The 25,424-nt window shown below is 43.4% G+C and overlaps 1 protein-coding gene across 1 annotated transcript in view; it reads left to right on the top strand.

The window, feature by feature from the left end:
* Positions 1-22,665, top strand: part of LOC134158448 (gamma-aminobutyric acid receptor subunit rho-2-like) — a 28,508-nt gene extending 5,843 nt beyond the window's left edge. The window contains exons 3-9 of the mRNA XM_062608381.1: positions 5,124-5,191; positions 7,496-7,719; positions 10,374-10,456; positions 12,045-12,185; positions 12,427-12,579; positions 14,063-14,259; positions 17,861-22,665. Of these exons, the coding sequence (XP_062464365.1) occupies positions 5,124-5,191; positions 7,496-7,719; positions 10,374-10,456; positions 12,045-12,185; positions 12,427-12,579; positions 14,063-14,259; positions 17,861-18,169 (1,175 nt within the window). The 3' untranslated portion in view covers positions 18,170-22,665. The remainder of the gene's footprint in view (positions 1-5,123; positions 5,192-7,495; positions 7,720-10,373; positions 10,457-12,044; positions 12,186-12,426; positions 12,580-14,062; positions 14,260-17,860) is intronic.
* The last annotated feature ends 2,759 nt before the right edge of the window (positions 22,666-25,424 follow it).

Genomic DNA, 25,424 nt, shown 5'->3' with positions numbered 1-25,424 from the left:
TGTGAGTGACTTTAGGTTACAAAGAAACTCAGTACTCCAGATATGATGGTTCCCAAGCCTAATGGAGTAATGGGCAGCTCTTAACCTTCAATGTTTCTGGTGGACCAGCCCACAGCTTCACCACTGAGCTTTAAGCTAAAAAGGGGATGTAGCTGCTTTATGCTGGCCGCAGTGACTCTTCCTGGTCTGCAGAGGACAGTCAGCAAGCTGCCAGCTCGGCACAGCTTTGAGCACTGGACAGAGCAGGCTGGGGTTATGCAAGCTGAAACAGAGGAAAAACATTAGAGAAAGGTGAAGGGGTTTTCAAGAAAAAGTATGTTTGCAAGTGAGCAAGCAAATGTTGTGTAAGTTGTGTTATTAACAACCCAGTAAGCACGGCTGCCTTGCCTGCTTTCAGCCCATTAGAGACAGGCTATTGGGTACAGTGGGAATGACAAAGTTTTTTGCTTTGCTGACGTTCAAGGTAGCCTCCATACGCTAGAATGGACAGCAGTTGTTTTTGACCCTTACGGAGTTATCTCCATGTCAGTGACCCTGTTCTAGCTAGCAGATGTTCAGGTATTATTTACAAATATTAATATCTAAAGATTATGTAAATGTTTGTTTTGCTGTCTTCCTTAAACATCCATTTTAAGCATTTCATCTATGGCATCTCGTATTTTACAGGGAGCCTGTGAATAAGCGGCTTTAGTTGATACTTAAAATAGCTGTATCTTCTTTGCTGAGGAGCAGCCTAATGCTGCACTTTTATTATATTTCTTCATAGCCTTATAGCCTAACATCAGCTGGTCCTTGCTGCCCTCTCTGGGCAGCGTTTTTGTCAGGGTGGATGAATAGTGGGGTGAACAGAGCATATGATGTAGTTCACTTAGTGTTCATATCAAGGGCTGGGATAAAGCTTGCTTCTCCTTCGATGACCAGCCGTCAGAGAGATGCAGAGGAAAGAAACTCTCTGCAGCTAATGAGCACATCTCAATGGTGGCTGCCTTGAAGCCACCCACACCTAAGAAGTCCTAAACATATATATACATATGTATATGTATACATTAAAAAAAGAAATATATACACAAACACACATACATGAAGAAACACTGAAGACTTTTGCAGCTTGCAGACATGGGATCTCTGATGGACATTTACAAGCCTCTCTGGGTGCACACTAAATATCTGGCAGCAAAGAAATCTCAAAACCTGCTTGTTTCCCACACAGATATTTTTATCTCGGGGCCTACATCTGCCTCACTCCTTCAAAGACAGATGAGGGGACAGAGAGGAAACAATGAGCCTTTGAAATCACTGCCAAAGAGAAAAAATAGAGATGTCACAAAGGTTTAGTCTCAGAGCTGGAGTGGAAAACTGACTCCGGGCATTCCCATGGTACATGCTCTTCCCTATCTTCCAAAGCCTGTTAAAAATAACCCCCATGCTTGTGTCCAGTACCTGTTTCTGTCTGGGAACTGATTCACTCTTTGCAGCTTTCATGCTGCTCCTCAGTGGCTGGGTGTAGGTGCCGAGACACACTGGGGTATGACAGGCTTTGACGCTGGGCACCTTCTTCAGTCATTCCTGAGCAGGACTTGTGGAAACCTCCTGTGTTCCCTGCAGGGGGTAGCCCCAGACCAGATGTCCCATTTAGCTTGGGGCAGAGTCTGGCATTCAAACTGGAGTTTTTGCGAGGAGAAACAAGGCACAAGCCACAAAGTCTTGTCAGTGCCAGAACCCACCCAAAATGGAGAGTTGCTGGGACTGTCTGTTCTCCTTGTACAACCACTGAATGCAGATGCAGTGGGTCTTCTCTAAAAGTATTCCGAACATCTCCTTTTCTACATGCAGCACCTAAGCTGAATAAGTAATGGCTTTCACTGAAAAGTCTGTCACAAAACAGAGCAGCTTAATGCAGGGGAAAGAGAAATGAGGGAATACTCTTGCCGCTGATCCGCAGGACAACCGGTTGTGAACTTGGCAAAGAAATAAAGACACACAAAGCCACAAACACTCTGACAGGCTGGCTCCTGAGAATGTTTTTAATACCCCAGTTTTCAAATCAAACTATTCAAAATTATTCAAACTATTTTCAAATCAAACTATTGCCTTGCCTCAAGGCAATGAGGCTCTGCCTTACTGTGCTTGCATCAAAATATTGAGGCAAGGACACTGATATGCAGGAATTTACTGATGCAGTTTTGGCAGGCGCTACCTTTACAGCAAGAAGATGCAAGGGTGCTGCATCATGTCCCAGGTAAATCTTATGCAGAAATTGTGGGGCTAATGCATACTGCGCAATAAAACAGAAAGCACAAGCACTCCCGTCAGCCCCAGATTGTGCTTCAGGTCACTTAAATCCTTTCTCAACATGCAAATATAAATATCTCCTTTGGAAGGAAAATCTCCTGTTTTCTATTTCCAGCTTCTGTATTGTCAAATTTATTAATGACTGTGCAAGTGTCTTGAGCTTGCTTAGAAGCTGCCACTGTGCTGAGATGCAAGGGAAATAGTTTATTCGTGGGTTCATCTCCATGCTGCAAGTGGAATTCTGTGACTTTTATGAAGTTCTTTAGGAGTTCTTTAGGAGTGCGGGGTTTGCTTTCTGGTTGTATCAGTCCTGCTGAATTAGGATGTGTGTTCTGCAAGATATTGCTGTGACAGTGGCGGAGATAATGGATGTTGACATGTTTTCTGGAAGAAATGCTTCTGTTGAAGGTTATACAGTTTTTTTTCTAGACCTTGATCTATAAATACTTGAGCTCAAGTTTAATTTGAATAATCGCATGAATTTGCCTGACACTTTTCAGAGACCTTGAAGTATGAGCTGAAAAGCTCTGCTGGGCTCCAGTCTTTGAGCAAAGCAGCACTGCTTCCTCTTCTCCACAGCTTTCACAAGGATCCATTTACCTTCCCACCCAGCAGTGAACATCCTAGAGAGGACACTGAGCTTTGAGAGCTCTCCAGTGGTCCAGTATTCAGGTCTTTTGCTGCTTGTAATTCTTCAAGCTGCTCCTTCTCTATTTCCTCTCTCTGAGGAAAGAATTAATACTGATAAAATATTGTTTATGAAAAGGAAAAGGTACCTAATGAGGGCTTTTTTACATTTAATGGGATAATCTAGGCTACCTACTAGTGTGTCACATACTATCTCAGCTGTTTGTTTCCCTTCCGATTTGAACCTTCCTCATCCTCTGCTCCCTGTCAATAAAGAGGTTTTTGTTTGCTCATCCCTAGTGGAATTTGATGGGGAATTGGGCAAAGCACCTGGAGCCCCAGGCAGTTATGGTCCCAGGAGCTGAGCTGGTGCCACCAAAGGCAGAGGGCTCTCTCAGCGGCCACCCCCTCCCTGCCTGTCTCCTCTGGCCCTGGTGACATACTTGGCCACCTGACAGGTCTTTTCCTGGGCTGATTCAAGTCACTGTCTTGGGAATAAACAGCCCAATTGCTGCTGCTTGTTGTGGCGGGGTTAATTTTCGGTGGGTCAGTGAGCTGAACAGTCTTACAGCAGGTCCCACAGCAACCTCAGTCCGCTCCTCTATGCAGATTCACCCTTTGCTCAGAGTCATTCCCTGTGTAATTTGGGGAGGGGTCTGAAGACTGTTCTCACCTGCTGAATGAGCACACCTGGGTTGTGAAACCCTGCGTGTAAGAAGGAAACAATCTTCAGCACTTCTCAGCCTTGCTGCTAGACATGGTTGTAACAACCTGTCCTGCATTTCATCAGTGGGTGCAGACTGGGGCTTTGTGAGTTTTGGGGAATACCTGGAGGAAGGGAAACTGAACACTTCCAGGGTGAGAATTTCCTTGGCCTCCAGTGATTCCTTGTAATAAGTCAGCCACTGAAAGAAAACAAGATAGGCTCATGTAATGGGAGTGAAAAACCTTACCAAAGTCTCTGGGCTCTTGAGAAACACCCGAGTGCTGATTAATTGGAATTTCTCCCCAGGTAAATCTTCCTGCATACACCCTGCAGCTTGGACAGACATCACCAAGACACCAATAAGAATGAGCAAATATTTGCTGGCATTTTTTCAAGCATGAAGTGCAGAACTGTGTCTCAATGTGATACATAGGTGTTTGTAAGCATCTAGGAGTCAATGAATCACAGAATTACAGAATGGTTTGGTTTGGAAGGGACCTTAAAGCTCATTCAGTTCCAACCCCCTGCCATGGGCTGGGACATCTCCCACCAGACCAGGTTGCTCAAAGCCCCGTCCAACCTGGCCTTGAACACTGCCAGGGATGGGGCAGCCACAGCTTCTCTGGGCAACCTGTGCCAGTGCCTCAGCACCCTCACAGGGAAGAATTTCTTCCTGATGTCCAATCTAAATCTACCCTCTGTCAGTTTAAAGCCACTTCTCCTTGTCCTGTCACCACATGCCTTCATAAAAACTCCCTCACCAGCTTTCCTGTAGACCCCTTCATGTACTTGAGGGCTGCTATATGGTCTCTGAAAGCCATTTAAGAGTGCTTGGGTTAGCCATGTTTTGGTTTCATTGCTGGGGGCAACACTCATTTAAATTGGAAATGGTGGTGCTGAGCAGCAGTCTACAATGAAATTTTGATACAGGGTTTCTAGTAATAAAGGAGTGTGTATTTATTACAAGTTATTTTATGCTTATTTAATCTTTGTGAATTGTCTAGTTGCTACTTTTAAAGCTATGTAAAAGTAATAATATCAGTGAGGCATATAAATCAAAATGGTGGTGGGCTCTTCAAAGATTAATGTAACTTGCCTTGTTGATAGGAAATGAGAAACCCCCAAGGAAGAGCTCATTGCTTGCAGTTTATTCTTCTCAGTCGCCTGTTCTTGGGCTAAATTTGTTCATAAAGGCCGAAGGTTTATGGTGGGATGGTTCAATTTTTGTGAACATATGCAAACATTTCATCCAGGCTCTGGATTAGCAGGGCAGAGAGTCAGTGTTGCAGCAAATGCCAAGGGGAAGAAAATGCAGTGTTTCAAAGGGGCCTTACATGTTTACTCACTGACCCTTCCTCCAGCCCCCACATGAAGAATCATGGACAGAAATGAATGATGTAAGTTCAGAAATGTTTGCCATGCCACCTCATAGTGCTAAATAAATACAGGTTACATAAAAGAGCAGTTATTTACATATGTAAATCTCATTCTTCTACAGGCCCTGCAATTCCTGTTGGGGTGGATGTGCAAGTTGAAAGCTTGGACAGTATTTCTGAGGTCGACATGGTGCGTAATCCTCTTTTAAGTCTCAGTTATTTCTAGTCATGAAAAAACCCTCCCACTTGAAATCTGTGGGTGTCAGACTACTGGTTGGGTGAAAGTAATGGCAGCATTTGGCAAATTCAGAGAGGGTGATAGAGCCAAATACTTGATAACACCAGGTGATCAAAGGCTCATCTTTGTATCTTCAGGTAAGCATCAAAAGTATGATAGAAAAAGGGACCTTAACTGGGAGAATAATCAGTGCTATGAAGTATCTATCACAACCAAAAATACAAGCAGCTGCCTCAGAAGGTTTGAAGGTACATGGTGAAGTTCACGCAAGCCACGCTCACTGCAAGTTTTCTTCCTTGGGGAACAGTTGAGTTCATTTGTTTAAAATGCAGAGTTCTGGAGGCACACTAGAAAATTAAGTTGGCAACATAAATGAGGAGGAGCTGCTCCTTCTTCATCGCTGGGAGTAACTTCACCAGGGTGTGTGAGTGCCTGAACTGCCTCTGCCACAGTGGAATTTGGTGTGTGGGAACAGGCTTTCAGTCACCAATGATGCTGTTCAGGAAATTTGCGCCAAGTTCAATTGTGATTTAATATCTTCGTTTCTTTATTAAATAAAAAGGAGGAAGAAACATATGAAGTTGCTAATTCTCAGCAGGTTTCAAGGTGTTCTCAGCAAGGGGAGGCACTAGTCTACACAAAACATGAAGACCTAAAGGAAGAGCTTTAGGTGATAGTTTTTACTATGGTGAACATCTTGATTAAAACAAGGAAGCTTGCCTGCCTGGATACTGAAAGAGAGGATGTGGGGGGATGCATGCAAAGTAGTGCCCGGGCACCTGTGTATGCTCATTTGCTGTGCCTTCAGCAGGTACTGCCATTCTCTCAGTTTGTTATAAAGCTTGCTTCCTAAGGGATGTCTGACTGATGCCACATTGGTTCCTGTCCCACTGTGCTCTGATGATGGAGCTGCCCAGAGGCATATCAGCTGCCTGGCTGGCCTGGTTTCAGCTGGGACAGAGTTAATTTTCTTCCTAGTATCTGATGCAGTGCTGTGTTTTGGCTTTAGTCTGAGAACAATGCTGGTAGCACACCCATGTTTCAGTTGTTCCTCACTAATGCTTACTCTGACCAAGGACTTTTCAGTCTCATGCTCTGCCAGTGAGGAGGGGCACAGGAAGCCGGGAGAAAGCAGAGACAGGACACCTGACCCAAACTAGCCAAAGGGGTATTCCATAGCACAGCACGTCATGCCCAGTATAGAAATTGGGGGCAGTTACCAGAAGGGGCTGGTCATTGGTTGAGTCAGGCTGGGTACTGGGTACTGGTCAGTGTGTGGTGAGCAATTGTATTGTGCATCATTCATCTTTCTGGGGTTTTATTCTCCTCTCTCTTTTTTTTTCCTTTTATTATTAGGATTATATTTTACTTTATTTCTGCCACGGTCAGAGGGGGAGGTGTCTGGCCTGCTCTGCCCCTTGCAGGGCAGCAAGCTGAGGGCTGACAATAAACTTCTTTGACAAATCCATGAAAACCTATTGGCAACACAAGACTGTTGCCAGGCAGCCCTTTGAAATGGAGAGTCAGCTTAGCCAAAGGTTTGTCACTGACTAAACAAAATCAGGTGGTGGTTTCAGAAAGCAGTTGTTGTGTGTTTAGGAAGAGATCCCAGCCTGTGGGATTGCTGCCTGCCTGGACTTGGCAGCTGTGGCTCCCATAACCACTCGCTTAATTGGGACTATAAAGAAAACAAGTGTATTTGACCTCTCAGCATGAGAGAGTAGATTCAGCTCCGAAAGCAAGCAGCTGCCAGGTTGGGATCAACTAACAGATGTTTTCCTTTGTGTGACTGGAGCTCCTGCCCCCTCAATGAGCTTAAAAAGGAGATTTATTTATACATTTGTATCATAGGAAAAACAGTTCCCTCATTTAGTTGCTTTTTGCAACAATTTAGTTCCTTCGGGGGTAAATTAAGCTAATTTTGAACATGCTATTGATATCATAGTCCTTCAAGATAATTTTGCCAGGACTGAAGAATTGTTTCCTCAGGGGACTGCTTCTCTTGGGGCTTATTTATATTCCTTTTGGGACTGAACATTACTGGGCACTGTAATACATTCATTGGTTGTTTATGTTTTGTTTTAGCTGAAATTATTTTGTCAGGAAAATCTATTCACAAAGACCAGGAAATAAACAGAAGTTTAGAGGGGAGGGATTTCATCTACCTGGTAGGAGTGAGTTTTCTTTCTGGTGTTTCCTAGATGGAAAGAGCAACACTGACAGACCCTCCTTTGGTTCTCTTCCTTTCTTGTGAAGGATTTCACTATGACTTTGTACTTAAGGCACTACTGGAAGGATGAGCGTCTCTCATTTCCCAGCACCACCAACAAGAGCATGACCTTCGATGGCAGGCTGGTGAAGAAGATCTGGGTCCCTGATGTCTTCTTTGTGCATTCCAAAAGGTCCTTCATTCATGATACCACCACAGACAACATCATGCTGCGTGTGTTCCCTGATGGTCATGTCCTCTACAGCATGAGGTAATGGTGCAGCCCTGCTGCTCCTGAGCATCCCCTGGGGCTTCATTGTCAGTTCTGCTCCAGCATGGCTTCGGTGATCACCAGGACTGCTACTGCCAGCCCTGGTATTCCCACTGCTGATGCAAAGCCCTGTTTTCCAGCACAGTCCAGTGCAAAAAGATCCATGGGAAACTGCGAGAAACCATGCTGTGGGCAGTTACGGGATAATCTCCTCCCAGGGAAAGCATGCCCCCCAGCTGTTTGCAGTCAGAGGAGAGCTTAGTCGAGCAGGAATGTTTGTCCCGGGGTCAGTGTGTGATTAAACTAGAAGCTGATGATATACCAGATGGTGACCTCTATAATTATCCTATTTTGCTTCCTGTTTAGAAACACTTTTTTTCCTTTTTCTTTCTATTTTTTTTTTTTGGCATTTGCATGTTGATGTAAAGGTTTACATTTACTGAAACTGAAATGACTGTTAAAGACACCCTACACTCCCTGGTTTTCTAGCAGATCTGTGTGCTGGAAGAATCCTGAGGCACATCTGTCATGACCTGAAGGGTTACCTGGCCTGCAGGGGTATACAGATCGTGACTGTGGGCTTGCAGGACTCTGTAATACACAAGGACATGAAGGCTTAATCCCCTGAACTTCTCTACCTTATCACAGATTACCAAAAATACCACAAAAATCACCACTGTCAAGTAAACTACCACAAAATCACCACTAGCAATATACCTGTGATTAATAAAGTGTGTGTGTATATATAACTCCAGAAGTGGGCCAGTCTCCAGTTGCAAAGATGTAAGTTAACCACAACTGACTGAGCAAGAGTTAAGTGGATAATTTGATACATAAAATCCAAGGAGCACGGGAATCTGCATGGTATTTGGGCTTGGTGGTGTTTAGGACAGTCAGAGTGTGATCCAGCTGACCACACATGGGTATTCAGTGGTTCCGAAAATGCCCTCAGGTGTCTTGAGATCTCTTCATGGGGATGGCACTGGGCTGAGGGACTTTTCATTCCTCATTTGTGCCTTGGGCTCAAGGCCATCTGAACACTGTACTTTAGAATCATAGAATCAGAATAGTTAGGGTTGGAAATGACCTTAAGATCATCAAGTTCCAACCCCCTGCCTTGGGCAGGGACACCTCACACTAAACTGTGTCACCCAAGGCCTCATCCAACCTGGTCTTGAACACTGCCAGGGATGGAGCATTCACAACCTCCCTGGGCAACCCATTCCAGTGCCTCCCTACCCCCACAGGAAAGAATTTCCTCCTTATATCCAATCTAAACTTCCCCTGTTTAAGGTTTAACCCGTTAGCCCTTGTCCTGTCACTACAGTCCCTAATGAGGAGTCCCTCTCCAGCATCCCTATAGGCCCCCTTCAGATACTGAAAGGCTGCTATGAGGTCTCCATTCAGCCTTCTCTTCTCCAGCCCCAACTTTCTCAGCCTATCATTCCTTTAATTGAGGAATATCTTGTTGATGAATTGAGTTTCTGTGCTGTCCTTGACTAACAAATTGTTAATGCCCGCAGCTTACGCCACAGTTTAGGTGACCCCGAGGAAAGAAAATAGCACATTGTAATGAGGCTGAGTTATACGATGCTGAAATGCTACACAACTGGGAGAGGTCATTGCTCCAGAATTCCTTCTGGGGCATATCCCCAAAAAGCTTCTTTAAGATTTATCATCTGGCAAAATTTTGCTCTAGTTTTATAGTCAAAATGAACAGCGTGTGCTTCTGGGGGGAGATGAGTGTGCAGGGTCAGAGTAGGGTTTGGATCACAATTCCTGGAACAGAAAAAGGGTCAAAAAAGAAAACTTCTTTATCAGCGTCTGCAGTGAATCTAAAAAAATGGTCACAGCCAACATATGTCGGGCTCTGAAATGATGACTCAGAGCTGATTTGCCTCTACTAAATCAGGAGTGCCACTGCAAATCTGTCCACAAGAGCAAGTTCACTGACCCACTGGAAAACTTATGTAATGTTGTGCACAACTGGACTGATTTACAAACTGGAGTAAATAATGCTGCAGCTCTAAGACATGAATTTAACAGAGGCAAAAAATAATCTCACCTTTTGAAAGGCACCTGCACCCGTTTTAACTCCTTGCCCCAGGAATACGCCCCCCAGGTTAGAAGAATTTGCTCATGGACTGAAAGAAACTGCTTTTGCCTTAATAATGTACATACTGGAGGAATTTTGTGGCTTGCAATGAGGATGGTCATCTTCCTCAGGCTTGTGTCATTGTTGGGGTGACTACAGAGGGAACTGAGCAATGGGGGAAATCAGGAAACTTTAATCAAAGTGGTCATAAAAGAACCTTTGAATGTAAATGGTGGTGTTATTTTATGTTGTTGCCTTGTAGGGAAATAGCTGGATATAAACCACAATGGAAGAATCTGTACTGACATTAGTATTACTTTAACATCTGAGAGAGTGCTTGATAGACATTGAAATTACAGCGTCCTTTGGAGTTTCTTTGTATAATACGTCTTGCTTGGTCTTGGAGAATTGGTGGGCATTTTCCTGGGGGTTTTATGCTAACATTATACATAATTACTGGCCTTAGAGCTGCAGAATGATTTTATTTTTTTTTTTTTATGATAACATTCTCCCTTATTGCTCCTCATGGAAACCAGCTTTTCTCATTCTTAACTTCTAGGATCACAGTGACAGCAATGTGCAACATGGACTTCAGCCGCTTCCCCTTAGACTCTCAAACGTGTTCTCTGGAGCTGGAAAGCTGTACGTGGTACCTGTGTTTCTAGCTAAATGTGCTCCATGGGGGGCTTCACAAACACAGATGACATATTTCAGAACACAGTCTATTTTAGAGCTTGATAAAGTAGTTCATCAGGGTTACTAACAGTCTTCCTATTGACTTACTGTGTTGTATATCTAGCCCTTATGCTGCAAGGCAGGTGAATTTGCAAGGAAATCATCCTTCATTAATTTTAGTAGATGGCACTTTTGAAAGAAAACCTCAAAACCCACCAACAGAAATGTTCAACATACACTGGTTCTCAGCAGCTTCCTGATGGGAAATCTGGGGGAGAAGTTTTGCTCTGTTTGTTGTTTCTGCTGGGAAGGTGGTGTTTTCAAGTAATACAATGACACTTGAAAGTGACATAAATGTCACAGACGGTTCTAATGATCATTGCTTTTCCTCTAAACTTCATCACCAATGTGCTTTATGTATGGTAAAATTCTGATACTGCAAATGCTGTGACCTGGACTCAGCTTCTTTGGCAGGGAATTGTTCTGTGGAGAAAGTGATGTAAGCAGTGAGATTTTTGTGGCTGTTCTGTAAACTTTCTCCAGGTTGTGCCAAGACACATCAGGTTGTGCCAAGACAACATCAGGTTGTGCCAAGACAACATCAGGTTGTTTTGTGGTCCTCCCAGACATTTCACTGAAATTTTCCTCTACAAACAACCCTCTTGCCCTTTCGTTCTGCACAGAATCACAGAATGGTTTGGGTTGGAAGGGACCTTAAAGCTCATCTGGCTCCAATCCCCCTGCCATGAGCAGGGACATCTCACACTAGACCAGGTTGCTCAAAGCCCCATCCAACCTGGCCTTGAACACTGCCAGGGATGGGGCAGCCACAACTCCTCTGGGCAACCTGTGCCAGGGCCTCACCACCCTCATAGTGAAGAATTTCTTCCTCATATCTAATCTAAACCTGCTGTCAGTTCAAAGTCATTCTCCCTTGTCCTGTCACCACATGCCCTTGTAAAAAGTCCTTCTCCAACTTTCTTGTAGGCCCTTTTATGTACTGGAAGCTGCTCTAAGGTCTCCCTGGAGCCTGCTCCTCCCCAGGCTGAACAAGCCCAAGTCTCTCAGCCTGTCCCCATAGGAGAGGTGCTCCAGCTCTCTGACCATCTTCATGGCCCTCCTCTAGACTCACTCCAACAGGTCCATGTCCTTCTTACTCTGAGGGCCCCAGATCTGAGCACAAGAGCAGAGCAGAGGGGGAGAATCGCCTCTGTTAACCTTCTGGTCACACATCTTTTCATAGAATAGTTAGGGTTGGAAAGGACCTGAAGATCATCTAGTTCCAGCCCCCCTGCCATTCACCGAAGGCATGCTCTCTGGAGTTACTTCAGTAAATCAAATGCAGCCCATCACATGGTTGGATTTCTAGGCTGCAAGCGCACACTGCTGGTCATGTTGAGCTTTCTGTCAACCAACACATCCAAGGCCTTCTCCTCATGGCTGCTCTGAATCCATTCTCTGTGTTCATGTTTGTTAATTTGGACTGAATCTGGTAACTTTTGTTCCCCCCCTCCAAGCTAAAGTCACATCACATCATGTCTCTTCTTTCCCTGAGATGCTTACACTGATGAAGATCTGATGCTGTATTGGAAAAATGGGAATGAATCTCTGAAAACTGATGAAAAGATTTCTTTGTCTCAGTTTTTGATACAAAAATTCCACACTACATCAAGACTGGCTTTCTACAGTAGCACAGGTATTGGCATTTTCTGTTTAATGCTATTGCTAAGCCTAATGCCGTATTTACTTCTTAAAGAGCTCTTGGAATTGTGTGTCACTGAAATGTAGTCTTCATGGCCTGTACAGTACGTGTTTTGGAAGATCAATTTCTCTTTTTACTACCCGTTAGAAATAACAGATCAATAGAAAGATCTTTCCTCCATGTGCCTACCAGCCAGGCTGTTCTCACTGATTCTGGCTTTTCTATTGTCTCAAAGGGTGGTACAATCGCCTCTATATAAACTTCACTTTACGCCGACACATCTTCTTCTTCTTGCTCCAAACCTACTTCCCTGCCACCCTCATGGTCATGTTGTCCTGGGTGTCCTTCTGGATCGACCGACGAGCAGTTCCTGCCAGAGTCTCTTTGGGTGAGAACAACTGCAACAAGACATGACTACGCAAAAGTCTTTGAATGTACCAGCTTTGGCAGGAAAGGAAACTGCTCATTTTGATGGTTAAAGATGTTGGGCAAGCATATGTTTGCATTATCTGATGGTTAATATAATATAACACCAATCTGCCTCTCTGGATATATCTAGACAACTAAAGCCCATCAGGAGGAGCTTTGCTTACATCAGGATTGGAGGAAATTCTATCAGCTGAGCATAAAAGAGCTGATTTGTTTATCACTGCATGCATAGGTTAGAGAAAGGCAAAAATGTAACAGGATAGATCTCTGAATGTTAATATGTAAGGCTTCCAATACTAAAAGTGCAAACACAGTATTTTAGCCCACAAATTTGGCTCTCTTAGAGAGCTATGCGCTGCAGCAAATGCATGAGACGAGGCAGTCAGGAGTCTGCTCCACTGAGAGAAATGTGTTCAGTGGATATTATTAAAAATAAATAACTTTGATGCTGATGCAAGGGGAACAACAGTAGCTGTGTTTACAGTGCTCACTTCTGAAGTGGCTGAAGTAGCTATGGTTGCTTTTTGTTCTGTTTTCTCTATTTAAGTGTCTTTTGGAACTTGTAAATTTTTTTTTTTCTCCATAGCAATCCAAAGTATATACTATTTTGCAGGACTTTATCTTTATTTGTCTAAATGTATATACACATACACATGTGTATGTATATACATCTTCACACACATAAATATGTATATAAGCATAAATACATGTACATATATGTATATAAGCATAAACACATCTACATATATATGCATATAAGCATAAATACATATGTTAATAAACACATACACATGTACACATAGAATCATAGAATAGTTAGGGTTAGAAAGGACCTTAAAATCATCTAGTTCGGACCCCCCTGCCATGGGCAGGGACACCTCACACTAAACCATCTCACCTGAGGCTCATCTAGATGCATAATCCCATAGCTGTTTAAAACTTTGATTCCCACAGCTTGAACTGTAGACAAATATTCCTAGAGGTAAAAACATAATGCTTTACTCTTCCATGGTTTCATGCAAAACATGTTATCATTATTGCACTTCCCTTTTAAGATCAGTGATTTAGACCAAATCCTCTTTAGGTGTGACCAGAAAACAATACTAGGTTGCTTTCTAGCAGTGCCTGTAACACAGATTGGTACAGATAGCAAACAGGAGTCCTCACCACTGGTCTTAGCAGACCTGACCCTAAGCACTGTGCTAAAACCCAAGATGTTAGGGAGGGAGTTAAATGTAGTTCCTAGCAAAATTATGGCTGCTCTGTTGCTCCTCAAAACTAAACCCAATCATTGCACACAGAAGTGAAAGCAGTGAAACAGTTCTGCATTGGCAGAACAAATCTGTTTCATATCTAACATCTCTTAGAGCATGTTTTTCTTGAGACAAAAGCCCTATGGGCTGTAGCAGTCCATAATATTAATTTCTCTTTGTTCTTTCCAGGGATAACCACTGTGCTGACCATGTCCACGATCATCACTGGGGTGAATGCCTCCATGCCTCGTGTTTCCTACATCAAAGCAGTGGACATTTACCTGTGGGTCAGTTTTGTGTTTGTCTTCCTCTCGGTGCTGGAATACGCGGCTGTGAATTACCTGACTACGGTGCAGGAGCGGAAGGAGAGGAAACTGCGGGAGAGGGTGAGAAGAGTTTTTGTTCATACTTTTTTTTCTTACAGTTGATCTGGTCTTTATATTTGTATCTACAAATGTGAAACACTGACATCAGTGTGGATATAATTGGATCTTAGGCCACTTCACCTAAAACTGACCTGCTAACATCAGAAAAAGCAGAGGTGGTCTCATAGGTCTTCATAGAAACTTCAGAGAAGAGTGTGATCTGAACTGGGAAGACTGTAGTGTGGAACTATGTGTGGATGACAATCGAGGAAAGTATCAAATCTGATACTTCACTGCAGCTGCCACAATTCCTGTATTTTTAAGCTAGAGCTGTTACTTAGAACAAATTCATTTCCTCCCTCTACGCTCAGCTCTAGTCTGGAAACTGAATCCAATGGATGTAATGGTGGAATTGCTCCCCACTACCAAACACAAACAGCGCTCAGCCAAGTTTACGCTTGTACTTTTTAATGTGCTACGGTCGGTCTCATCCTGCATTCTTGGAGTTTTCCAAGACCTGACAAGCAGCCCTGAGCAGCCTGGCTCTGCTGTAAGCAGGAGATAGGACTAGAGATCTCCTGAGGTCCTTTCCAGCCTGAATTATCCTACAGATCTGTGAGCCGCACTTCCTTCTAATTAAGCACCATCACTTTCTGAACCTTAACATTAGGGCTTGGGACCAAATTTTTTATGTCCCCACAGACCCAGACCATCACCATGTTTTACAGCTTCTTTCTTCCAGTTAGGAACACCCCACATTAGTTTAAAGGTAACATTAGTCACCTACTGCTTTTGACTCCTGATATCGGCCTTTCATAAATGCCAGTGCAGACACCCACTTTAATATGATTTGACATTTCCCTCTCTGGACTACTCTGTTGGCTTTGCAATTCCTCTTCCCCTTGTACTTCTTCCTATGACTTTGGTGAAGTACAGAATAGACAACCTATCAGCCCAGCACCTTTCCTAGCTGACATCTCAGCAAAAGTTTAGTTAGATAAACTTTAAAAAGCGATTGGAATACATTTAAGGCCTCTCCAAGGCCTTCTCAACAACTGTGGTTCTGGAAAGCTACTTGAACAGGTCCTGAGTAGCTTGATTGTATATTCCCCCCATCCTAGTCCTCATCCAGGGCCCAGCAGTTCTCTGCAGCACAACGTGGAAATGCTCTATGCAAGCAGTTGAAGCCGAGTGTGTCTTACTTGCTGCACATGAGCAGTGTTCTCCCTGCTCAGACTTCCCATGTCCAAAGAAGATTGTGTTTTGACAGTACACAGGAAAGAACAGAAATCTTTCTTTCTAAGTTTGACTTGCCTAGAATAAACCTGTATTTTTTTTTATGGGCCACCCTCCTTCTCCTTCGTCTTTAACGGTATTGGATGGATGAACTGAGAGAATGTGTTACTCTTCTGCAGAGTTTTCAGGAATGTTTTCCCATATCCAGTGATGTTATTTTCATCACAAATCTGCCCTTTATTGAGTCTTGGGCACTGAATTCTGTATTCAGAAAAGGAGTTTTTACTACACAAGATACAGTATTCTATCCAGTCTTCAGCATGTGACGATATTAATCCTCAGTGATGGTAGTGGGAGTAGAGATAATAAGCAGCATTATTTGAAAGGACTGAAGCAAAATGTAGGTGAGTGCTCTTGAAGAAACAAGAGACATATCTCACTGTAAATGTAGATCTTGTCAGGCAATGCTGCTCACCTACCAAAGACCCCAAAAATCTTAATATGAATGTTAGGCTGCTGAGAGAAAATGTATGTTTACATTAAGAAATAAAATGTGCCTGGGACCAAGGAGTATTTAAACTAAAACCTTAGTATCTAAAACTAACTCTTCTTTCCCCTTAATATCAGTGAGGTTGCTGTGAATTGTCTGTGACAAATAGTCTGTGGTCTGTGCTTATTCCAGATTGTACATGGGAACCTTTTGGTTCCTGGACATTCAGGCCAGAGACAAGTCTGACACTCTGGTAGGATTGTCAGCTGAGTTCCCATGCCCAGGGAGGCTCTTTGGCAGTGCTTAATTTATTAGTGTAGACATAGACTAAAATTGCTGCAGGGTGAAATTATGTAACATACTTCTACAAGTATGCACCTATGTGCAGATGAGGGTGATTTAAGACTCTGTGGAGGTGGGTTTCCAGTATGTTAGGCTCCCCTGTCCATAAGGGAGACTGTTACCACATGTACGTGAAGCCACAGGAATAATAATTTGATCTGAGGTTTAAGAGGAAATCTGCAGAATTTCTTGCTGTATTGGGTCCTACAGCAATGAGCTTATTGCTGTTAACAGCTTTCCCTTCCACCCATCCACCTACCATCTCCTGGACCTGTCATCATTGTCATCATTTGATGATAAAGAGCCTGATGTAATTCTTCCCTTTGTTGTTATTGTGGTTCTGGTTTGGTATTATTTGAGGTACACCTGCTTATTATAAAATACATCTTGGAACCCAACAGATGTTCAGCTGCTCCCACGGAGTGCTCCAAGAAATTCCTGGAGTGATGGGTCTGACAACTAGAGCAAATGGGCTGCAAACTTTTTCTGCTGATACCCTATCATTTTGTTATGACTAGAATGCAAAAAAACAATTATTAAGTTGATTTCCAGGTTTTCAATAAACTATGTCTACTGGTGGTTAAATAATTTGAAGAAAAACCTTGAGCGCAGAGTTTTGCAGTGCCATCCCAAATATTAAGTATTCAGGCATATGTACTTTCTGTATCTGTATCTATATATCCAGGATATATACGTTTCTGTGTATACATATTTAATTAGTTTAGCTGAACTTCAAAACAAGTCCTTGGGAAACCCACACACCAAAGTTGGTGGAGAAGAGAACTGGGGACAAAGTATTTTTTTGGTAAGGAAAGCAGTCTCTGGGGGATCAGAGGCAGAAACTCCTACCAGGAAGGAGGTTTTGGAGTTCATTTTCATTTAATACAAATATCTAGTCCATATTGCTGGGATGGAAAACCTGCAGATTTTAATCAGTAGAAGACAGAATTTGCTATTCAAAATTCTATCTGTATTCACTGGGTTTTTTTAGATTTCTAGAATGCATGCTGGTGCTGCTGAAGTCAGTGCAAGTTTTGACATTAGCTTCAACAGGACCGGGATTTTACATTAGGCTTTTAATTTGGTCCTTTTCTGGGTTTAAAATCAGACTTACAGAGAAAACACGCATCTGCAAAACTAGAACTTGGCCCTTTTCCCCCCATAACATGTACTAGATAAGCCATTTCCATGGATAAAATATGCATTTTGTCCTTGAATGCTTATAAACACAAAGACTGCAAAATAAGGAATCTCAAGCCAGCAAGGCTGAAGAGAGCTAGCTAAAAAAACCTGGCTGGTTTTTATATCTGCAAAAGCATTTTCTAATGTGTTGCAAAGATACTTGTCCAAGCAGTGCAGCTAAGTCACGTCTCTTCCTTTCAGAACACAAGCAAAAAAACCCAAGTGACTTTTATGCTTAAAGAGAAACTTCGAGCGCCTCAACTAAAATGTCAAGCTCTACTGTTTACAAGCTGTCTGTTAATAAAAAGGCATCATTTCTGTTGCTAAAGTGTCCATTCAAAGTTCAACTATATTTCTTGCTTATGTTTCTAGTTTCCATGTGCATGTGGAATACCTCATACAAAAACTATGATGCTGGATGGAAACTACAGTGAATCTGATGCCAACAGCCTGGCAGGATATACAAGAAACCAGATGGTCCCAGAGGAAGAAAAACAAGAAAAGATGGTTGTGCACTTAACTATGAGCAATGAATCTAATTCATCAAGGAAGAGAGGCCTGAAGGGCCATGTGGGTTTGCGCATCATCCAGAACACTCATGCAATTGATAAATACTCGAGATTAATATTTCCAGGCACCTATATATTTTTCAATTTGATATATTGGTCTGTCTTTAGCTAAGTCAGTGCAGTGAGTGAAGCAGAAGGCATTTACAGAACTCTCTTTTGTCAGTTCTTTTTCAGCCTAATCTGGATGAAAAGCCAGAAAACTGATTATTTTATTGCCTCTTTGGAGGGTAAAGGAGAGGATGCATCCTCCAGCAGGCAACTCCATGCACAGACATCGCGGAGGAACCTGTTGTGCTGGTTGCTTTCCAACCCACACCCCAGCTCCTGTTCGCTTTATGACAAGTGTAATTTCTCATACTTGAAAATATGTGCTCACCATTAACCCCAAAGGTGCTCTATGTTCTTTTGGGGACAGCCACACTGGTGGTGCCTGCTGTGCAATGGACAACCAGAGAGAGTGTTCACATGGGCTGTCACAGGTTAGACAAATGCAACCTGCAAGGGAAGATCTGGACAGTGCATCTCCTACAAGGAACCTAAATGTTGCCTTTCCTTTTCAAATCTCTGCTTTTTTATTTTTCTTTGGCACCGTTTTTCAAAAAAGACCTCCTTTCAGGGACCAAACTCTGCTTTCTCCAGATAGGATCTCAACCAATACCATCAAGACAGTCTACTAGCCAGGATCAGCTGGGTTGGTTACACGGTGCAGGTGGTATGTTTGAGTTGGTGGGCATGTTTTGTCTGGATTAGAAGTAAGGAGTGATGATGATGCAGAGCAAAGAAGGCTAGAGACTCACAGAAGACAGCTCCTAGGGTACATGGGTAATGAAAACAGGGAGGTTTACACAGGTGTTCTCTATACTACTTGAGCACAGCATGTGATATGTAGCATCTGCCTTCTAAAATGAGACGGGACGCTGGTGTGTAAGCATGTACAGTCAGCACAAGGTGAATGGGCAGTATCTCTGGGACCATGATTTTCTCTTTCCAGTAGCTGGAAACAGTTTTGAGGGCAGCACTGGTGGCTTTCAAGAGTTTTCCTCATCCTTGTGAGGAAAGTGCAGCCCACAAAGAAACTGTATATCCCAATATGCCTCTCCCAGTCAACACACTGTCCTTCTGTTCAGGTATTTTGGATAAACAGAGAGATGTCTGCCAGAACCTCTTTCTGGGGGAACATAGGCATGTCAGAGATTAAATGGCCAAGAATAACACTGCGAGGGCCAACGTCGATGTAAGTCCTTTGAAGCTGCTGGAGAGCATTGTAATAATCTTCTGTGGTTGGCATTTCGTTTTTCATCCTGTCGTATCTCCCTTTCCTTTGCTGACGACACTGACCACAAAACCCAAATGCAGAAGCACAAGCAACATACAAGGATGTCTAGGTCTGTGTGCTCCTTGTTTTTAGAAAACACCATGACATTTTGGCTGTGATAGAGATTATGTTAACCAAAATATTTGGTTATTAAGCTGAAACTCAGAAGGGTGGGCAGATCCTGAAGACCCAGGACTGAGATTAGAAGCTGACTCAATGATAAGATTAAGTTGTACATTTGACTGAGATTGAACCATGAAGATTCAGATAAATCACATGAATAAAAGAAAAGCAAATGAAAATACTAATAAACCCATGACTATAGGCATGTGGAATTTTCTGCTTACCCTAGCAGGAATTCTTATGTCCTGTATCTCAATGGATGTAGAAGACGGTAGAGGGCGTCAGCTCCAGGCTGTCACCAATAACCAGGTTTTCCCTTGTGCCTCAAATATTGCTGCCCAAGTCACACAGGTGGTTGCACTGATATACTGGAAACAAAATTGATGAGAGAAACTGAAATTAACAACTGTGTTGCCTTTAACTGGCCATGATAATAACTGACATGAATGGAGGTCTGTCTGGTTATAAAAGTAAGAAAATACAGATCTGAATACGCTGGCAAGAAGAGGAGCCATGGAAGAACAGCATCTGAAAGGAAGCATTGCCCTGTATCCCAGACTGCCACTTCTGTCCTTTTGAGCCACCAACAAGGTCAGTCCGTTTACCACACATCATTCTTCTTCGACCTGAAACCTGGATACATCTCACATCAAGAAGTGGAGATCACTATAGTAAAGACACAAAAAAAATGCTAAAGAAATAGAGCACTTCCCTTTTGAGAGGTTAAAGCCTGAACATAACCAGTGTATGTTCTTCAGCATTAGCAGCATAAAATGAAGCAACGCTGCAGCAGGATGGGGCAGGGAAAGGACCTTTGCTGGGGGAAAGCAGCAGAACTGCACCGTGAAGTCGCTGGTGTGGGGAATGAGAAACTGGGTTCCTGTGCCCCCAGTTTTGCCAGTGTTTCTGCATTACCCATGGCATGTGCCATTTAACTTCTCAGTGCCTCTTCTCCGCCATCTGGAAGGTGGAGAGCAATGATGTTTACCTGTCTCATGAGGTGCTGAGGGGCTTAGTTTGCTTAACTAGCGTGTGTGTGGCACAGTCATGATTTCTGAGCAGAACACCCAGTGGGAATTCAAAGGTTTTTCTTGTAGTTACCAATAAGTTCTTCAATGTGTCCTCTGAATCAGTCCAGCTGGAAGAAAGTATGTTTCTCCCCCACATCATAATTAAACTAGAGATAAATGTAGCCCAACAGCCAATAAGCAAGCACTGTCAAAAAATAATGCATCCTGGCATACAAAAAAGAGATATCCTAGTGTTTACTTTGCAGTTTGTTTTTTACATCTCCTGTTCCCTTAGAAGTTATGTGGTGACAAAGACAGTCCTTTACATCCTATCATCTCTTTGCTAGTGCTGCCTGTCATTTAAATGCCACCTAATAAACATCTTTTGGAGAGGCTACCTTACTGCTACTTTATATGCACGTGTGCATGACTGATAGAGATTGATGTCTGTGTCTTCCAGACACAAAAATACAGCCTATAAATCCATCAAGGAGGGTATTTTTTCATTAAAGAGAAAAGAATATTCTCTCTCTTAGGCACCACTTACGCTTATTATTCATTAAAACAATAGATTAAATGTATAGATTCAAATAAACCCAAAGCATCTCCTTCAGGCAGCGTATGAATTGTGGTTTTCTGCTTATTAAAAGAGTGTCTAGACATGAAACTAGGACAAATATTTGAAGTATTGTGGTGAGAATGTATTTCACCTTTCATCTTCCCTGGATTCCAAGAGACTCCATGAGCACTGCCTAACTTCTAGTTGCAAGATCCAACCAATGTTTTGAGAAATGGTGCCTGAAGCTAGGCTCCGAGCACTGTTTGATGGATACAGCCCAATTCTGTGAAGCTTGAAGCATCTGGACAAATAACCTACCGAAGAACAGGATTTTCAGAAGCGCACAAAGGGTTTGGGTAAATCTCACTGGTGAATACTCCTTCTCTGAATAACCTGGTTCAATTATAAAGAGAGAAAATGTCAGCCCTGCTCATTCTGCATCTGGCTCCATTGTACTTCTGTTTCTAACCAAATCATGACTTTGAAAGAAAGCAACTCTATATGGAGATATATACATACATGTATAATATATATGCAGGTAGCATATAACTAAGACACTGGGACATATACCTATATTAAATACTGCACATATATGAAATTGTAATGTATTGTACATGAATTACTATTTATTGTGCCCAGAACACTTACTATATTGAAGTAAGAAAAAGAAGGCTCTCACTACTAGCCAAAAGCCAAGAAAAGGAGGTATTGGCAAAAATTACGGGCTCTCTTACATTTTCCTTCTGAAAAGGAAGTGTCGAAAAGTTTGCAAGAAAGGCTGATGCTAAACTTATTGTACAGTGGGTACAATCCACTGTGCTGATGGCTGTAATCAAACCTGGTAATAAAATAACAGATGGAAATGGTGGAGAAGACTCCATTTCATGGCGTGAACTCTAAAATGGTGTTTTAATTCTGTTTGGAGACCTGTTACCTACGAGCTAATGGCCAGGGATAAATGATTTGAATAAACAGCTCATTTGTAATAGATTTGAAATAAAAAGCATCTCAAAAGGTGGAAGAAATGTAGTGGAAGCATACAAGTACTTTGAAGTATGCAAGGCTCCTTGGGAAAATGGAGCTGTTAATAGCAGCTATAAGCTTCAGAAACCTTTTGTGGAAACTGCAGCCCACAACTGAAGAAATGTTAGTAATTACATTTAAGGGCACATTTTCAGGAGCCCAAATGGCAGGTATATATTTCAATCTCCATTTGACTATAAATGAGAACTTGTCATATAATTCTGCCTTTGTGCCTTTGAAAAGATTGTCTCCACATGCAGCAATGGAAGATAAAAGGGCTCTGAGGTGCCGGCTGCCGAATCTCAGCTATTATCCCTAATGCAGACAATAGGACTAAAGGAAATGTGCACGGGTGAGGCTGATACCCAGACCACTGAACAGTGGCTATTGTCTGTCAAATTTCCACAGCGGAGAGATTACAGCAAGGTACAGTCTAACTAAGTGCGATACTGCCCTGCTGAAATTTAAAGAACAGACAAATGTATTTAAAAACCAGCAAGACTTTAGCACTATTAGAATTAAAATGTAATCCAGTCTCACACTAAGCTGACTAATTCTTTTGCAAAAAATGACATTTGAAATAATGTATCGGGGTCATTACTTTCCTGGTCAAGAGGAATTGCCATTTCAGATGAAGCACAAAGGGTTGAGAGGGACATTGTGCATAAGCATTGTGCTGCTCTTAGTGTCCAGCTCTTGCAGGTGTGACTGCCAGGCTGAGCAGAGCTCACTGCAGAGGTGAGGATCAGAGTACCCCGCTGTCCCAAGACGCTCAGTGCCTGGGCATCACACTTCACCGTGTAGCACTCCTTGATTTGGGCAAGAAAAAGCTATCCTCTGCCAGAAGCGGTAGCATCCCCACCAGCTGTGGGGTGGTGCAGTGCAGTGATACAGCTGTTTTCTCTAGAGGTTTGGGTTCAGTTCTGGCCATGGGTGTCATCAGGTGGTCCTTAGCCAGAGTTTCATGTGCGAGCCACATGCCTGTGGCGGCCCAGGGCAAAGAAACACCAGGCAGAGGCCTCTCCACACCAACACAAGGAGACTTGCACAGCCTCCAGGTGTCCTACCACCTCCCAACTCATGCTACCAGCACCAGAGAGATGGGGACTGTATTAGTGGCATGTCACGAAAGGCATGCCAAAGGGGAACCCAGGAAGCAGGGCAACCATGCATGGCCCAATCCTTGGAGCAAGCAGCAAAGCCATTAACAGATAATTCAGTGCCTGATTTTTAAGATTTCCTGCCTTTGAGAAAACAAATCAGACTTATCTCGGCCAGTTGTGCAAACTGGACTTCTCCCACAGGATTTGTAGGGGTGTCCGGGTGTGGATTTGTGCACTTGCAACCATAGAAATTGGCTTAGGGAAAAGAGCTTGGCAGCTCAATCCATGCAAAATGCATATAAATGATGTGGGGAAAAAAAAAGAAAGAGGTTTTACTGCTCTACTTGTCATGCAGATTTATAGAAGAAAATTGTGTGTTTAGCTTAGAGGGAATTCAGAGAGGGAAATGAAAGGAGAAGTTAATTGTAATGACAGTTTGTTTTACTTGAACAAATATATTTTGGGAAATGGGACAGAACATTAGAGCTGTAAAACTCTCCAGCCTCCTGGCTCTTTCCATTTTATCTGGACTTTTATTAGGGTCCAAATTCATTTCAACCATGAAATTTTAAACTTTTCTTATTAAGGTGCATAATGACCACATTTTATGGGTATTGCTGCGAGGAGACCTTCAGTGCTGAGCACAGGCTGTGATTGCTGCAGCCTCCAAGCAAAATTACTGCTCTTTTTTAATCTGGAGTTTCAGGAGAGCTGCCATTCCACAAAACAGGAAAGGCAGAGTTACTTAGCTGTTAGGCAAGGAGAGAAAACACTGTCTGGGGAGCTGGACAAGAGAAAGGCCAGATCATTTGCACCAGATAGAAGCCTCAGCATCTAATGCATATTGGTAGGTGCTCAGGTACAGTGCTGAGGAGGACTTTGTAAGACTGTGTAGGGAGGAAAGGAAACTCCCACTTGGACCACACCTGGAGACACTAACCATCTCAGGTGGTCATCACCCTCACCATCACCCCCAGCCATGATGGTGACACGGATGCAAACTGTCGCCCCAGGGAAGGTGACAAAGGACATTCCTGCAGGGCTTGGCTCCTCCATGAGACCCTTTCTTTGTGGGGTCAGTGTTGGTCTGCCGGGGTGAGGGCTCTCCATGTGTGTTTTGTCCATGAGGGAGGTTGGTGCCCTCCCCGCTCTGCAGATGCGATGTGTGTTTGCAGGATTTCTGTGACTGTGCCAAAGGCAGTATTTTGCCAAGCTGTTATCTTCTCCTCACTTCTCCAGCTCCTCTTCAGTCGTGGCTGCAATGTTTGTGCTTCCTCTTCCTCGGTGCTCTGGCAGCTGACATAATCATTACAGCGTGTTGGTGTTCTTCCCACATCTCAGCTGGTGAAAAAAGCCATGGAAACAAATGAGTAACAGCTCCAGTACAAACCACCTTTGTGCTGGTGCTCTGCCAAGGGAAGAAACCGCTGAGGCTGTTTTACAAGTACAAACTCTGTCCCTAAGATCATTCCCTTATGATATGAATCTGATAAACTGATCAGTTTAACTGGGAGGAGGTAAAACAGCATGGTACGAGTTAAAGACAGAAGAATATGTTTGACTTGACAGAGGAGGAATCAGCCTCAGAAAGAATGCCAAGGCTTACTCTCACATCAGCTATCAAGCAACATGGTGCAGATGCACAGCACACAGCCGTGTGGGCCTGGCCCGGCTGCCTGGTGTGTTCAGGTCCACAGGAGGACCCACCAGCACACCCAGGACTGGAGCAGCCACCCAGGACACAATTTAGATCCCAAGTTTCATTCCTCAGTCTCTCCATCCAGTGTTACTGGGCTGCTATCTAAGACCTTAAAATGTTCATAGTCGCTTCCAGGCACGTCTGCCCCCAGGACAGAGGCTGCCCTAAAGACTCACGGCTGCTCCAAGGCATTCCCCTGGTCCCTAGCTCAGCCTGAATGCCCTGATGTTCATCTCTCATGAGCCTTCAGGCTCACCCACCCAGCTGGCTGTCCAGTTCTGCTCAGCACTGTGGTATTAAGCTACCTCAGTGCCATTTCCCAGCTGCCTGCCTGAACCTGGACATGCCTCAACACCTTGGGCACCTTGCTCATATCTCAGCCCAACCTCCACACTTCCTGCTGTCATTAGAGCAGGTAATGGACTTGAAGACTTCACCCGCACTTGCTGCCAAGCAGACACCTCTCAACCATCTTCTGGTGTCTGCCCTGACCCTTGTTTCTGCTCCCTATGAGGCTGCAAGAGGAGAGCAGAAA

Source organism: Pezoporus occidentalis, unplaced genomic scaffold (assembly GCF_034315485.1).
Source record: "Pezoporus occidentalis ecotype Australia unplaced genomic scaffold, CSIRO_AGI_Poc_V1 ctg13, whole genome shotgun sequence".
Taxonomy (NCBI): Eukaryota; Metazoa; Chordata; class Aves; order Psittaciformes; family Psittacidae; genus Pezoporus; species Pezoporus occidentalis.
Note: the sequence above shows the minus strand (reverse complement) of the source record. Positions and strands in the feature narration are given on the sequence as shown.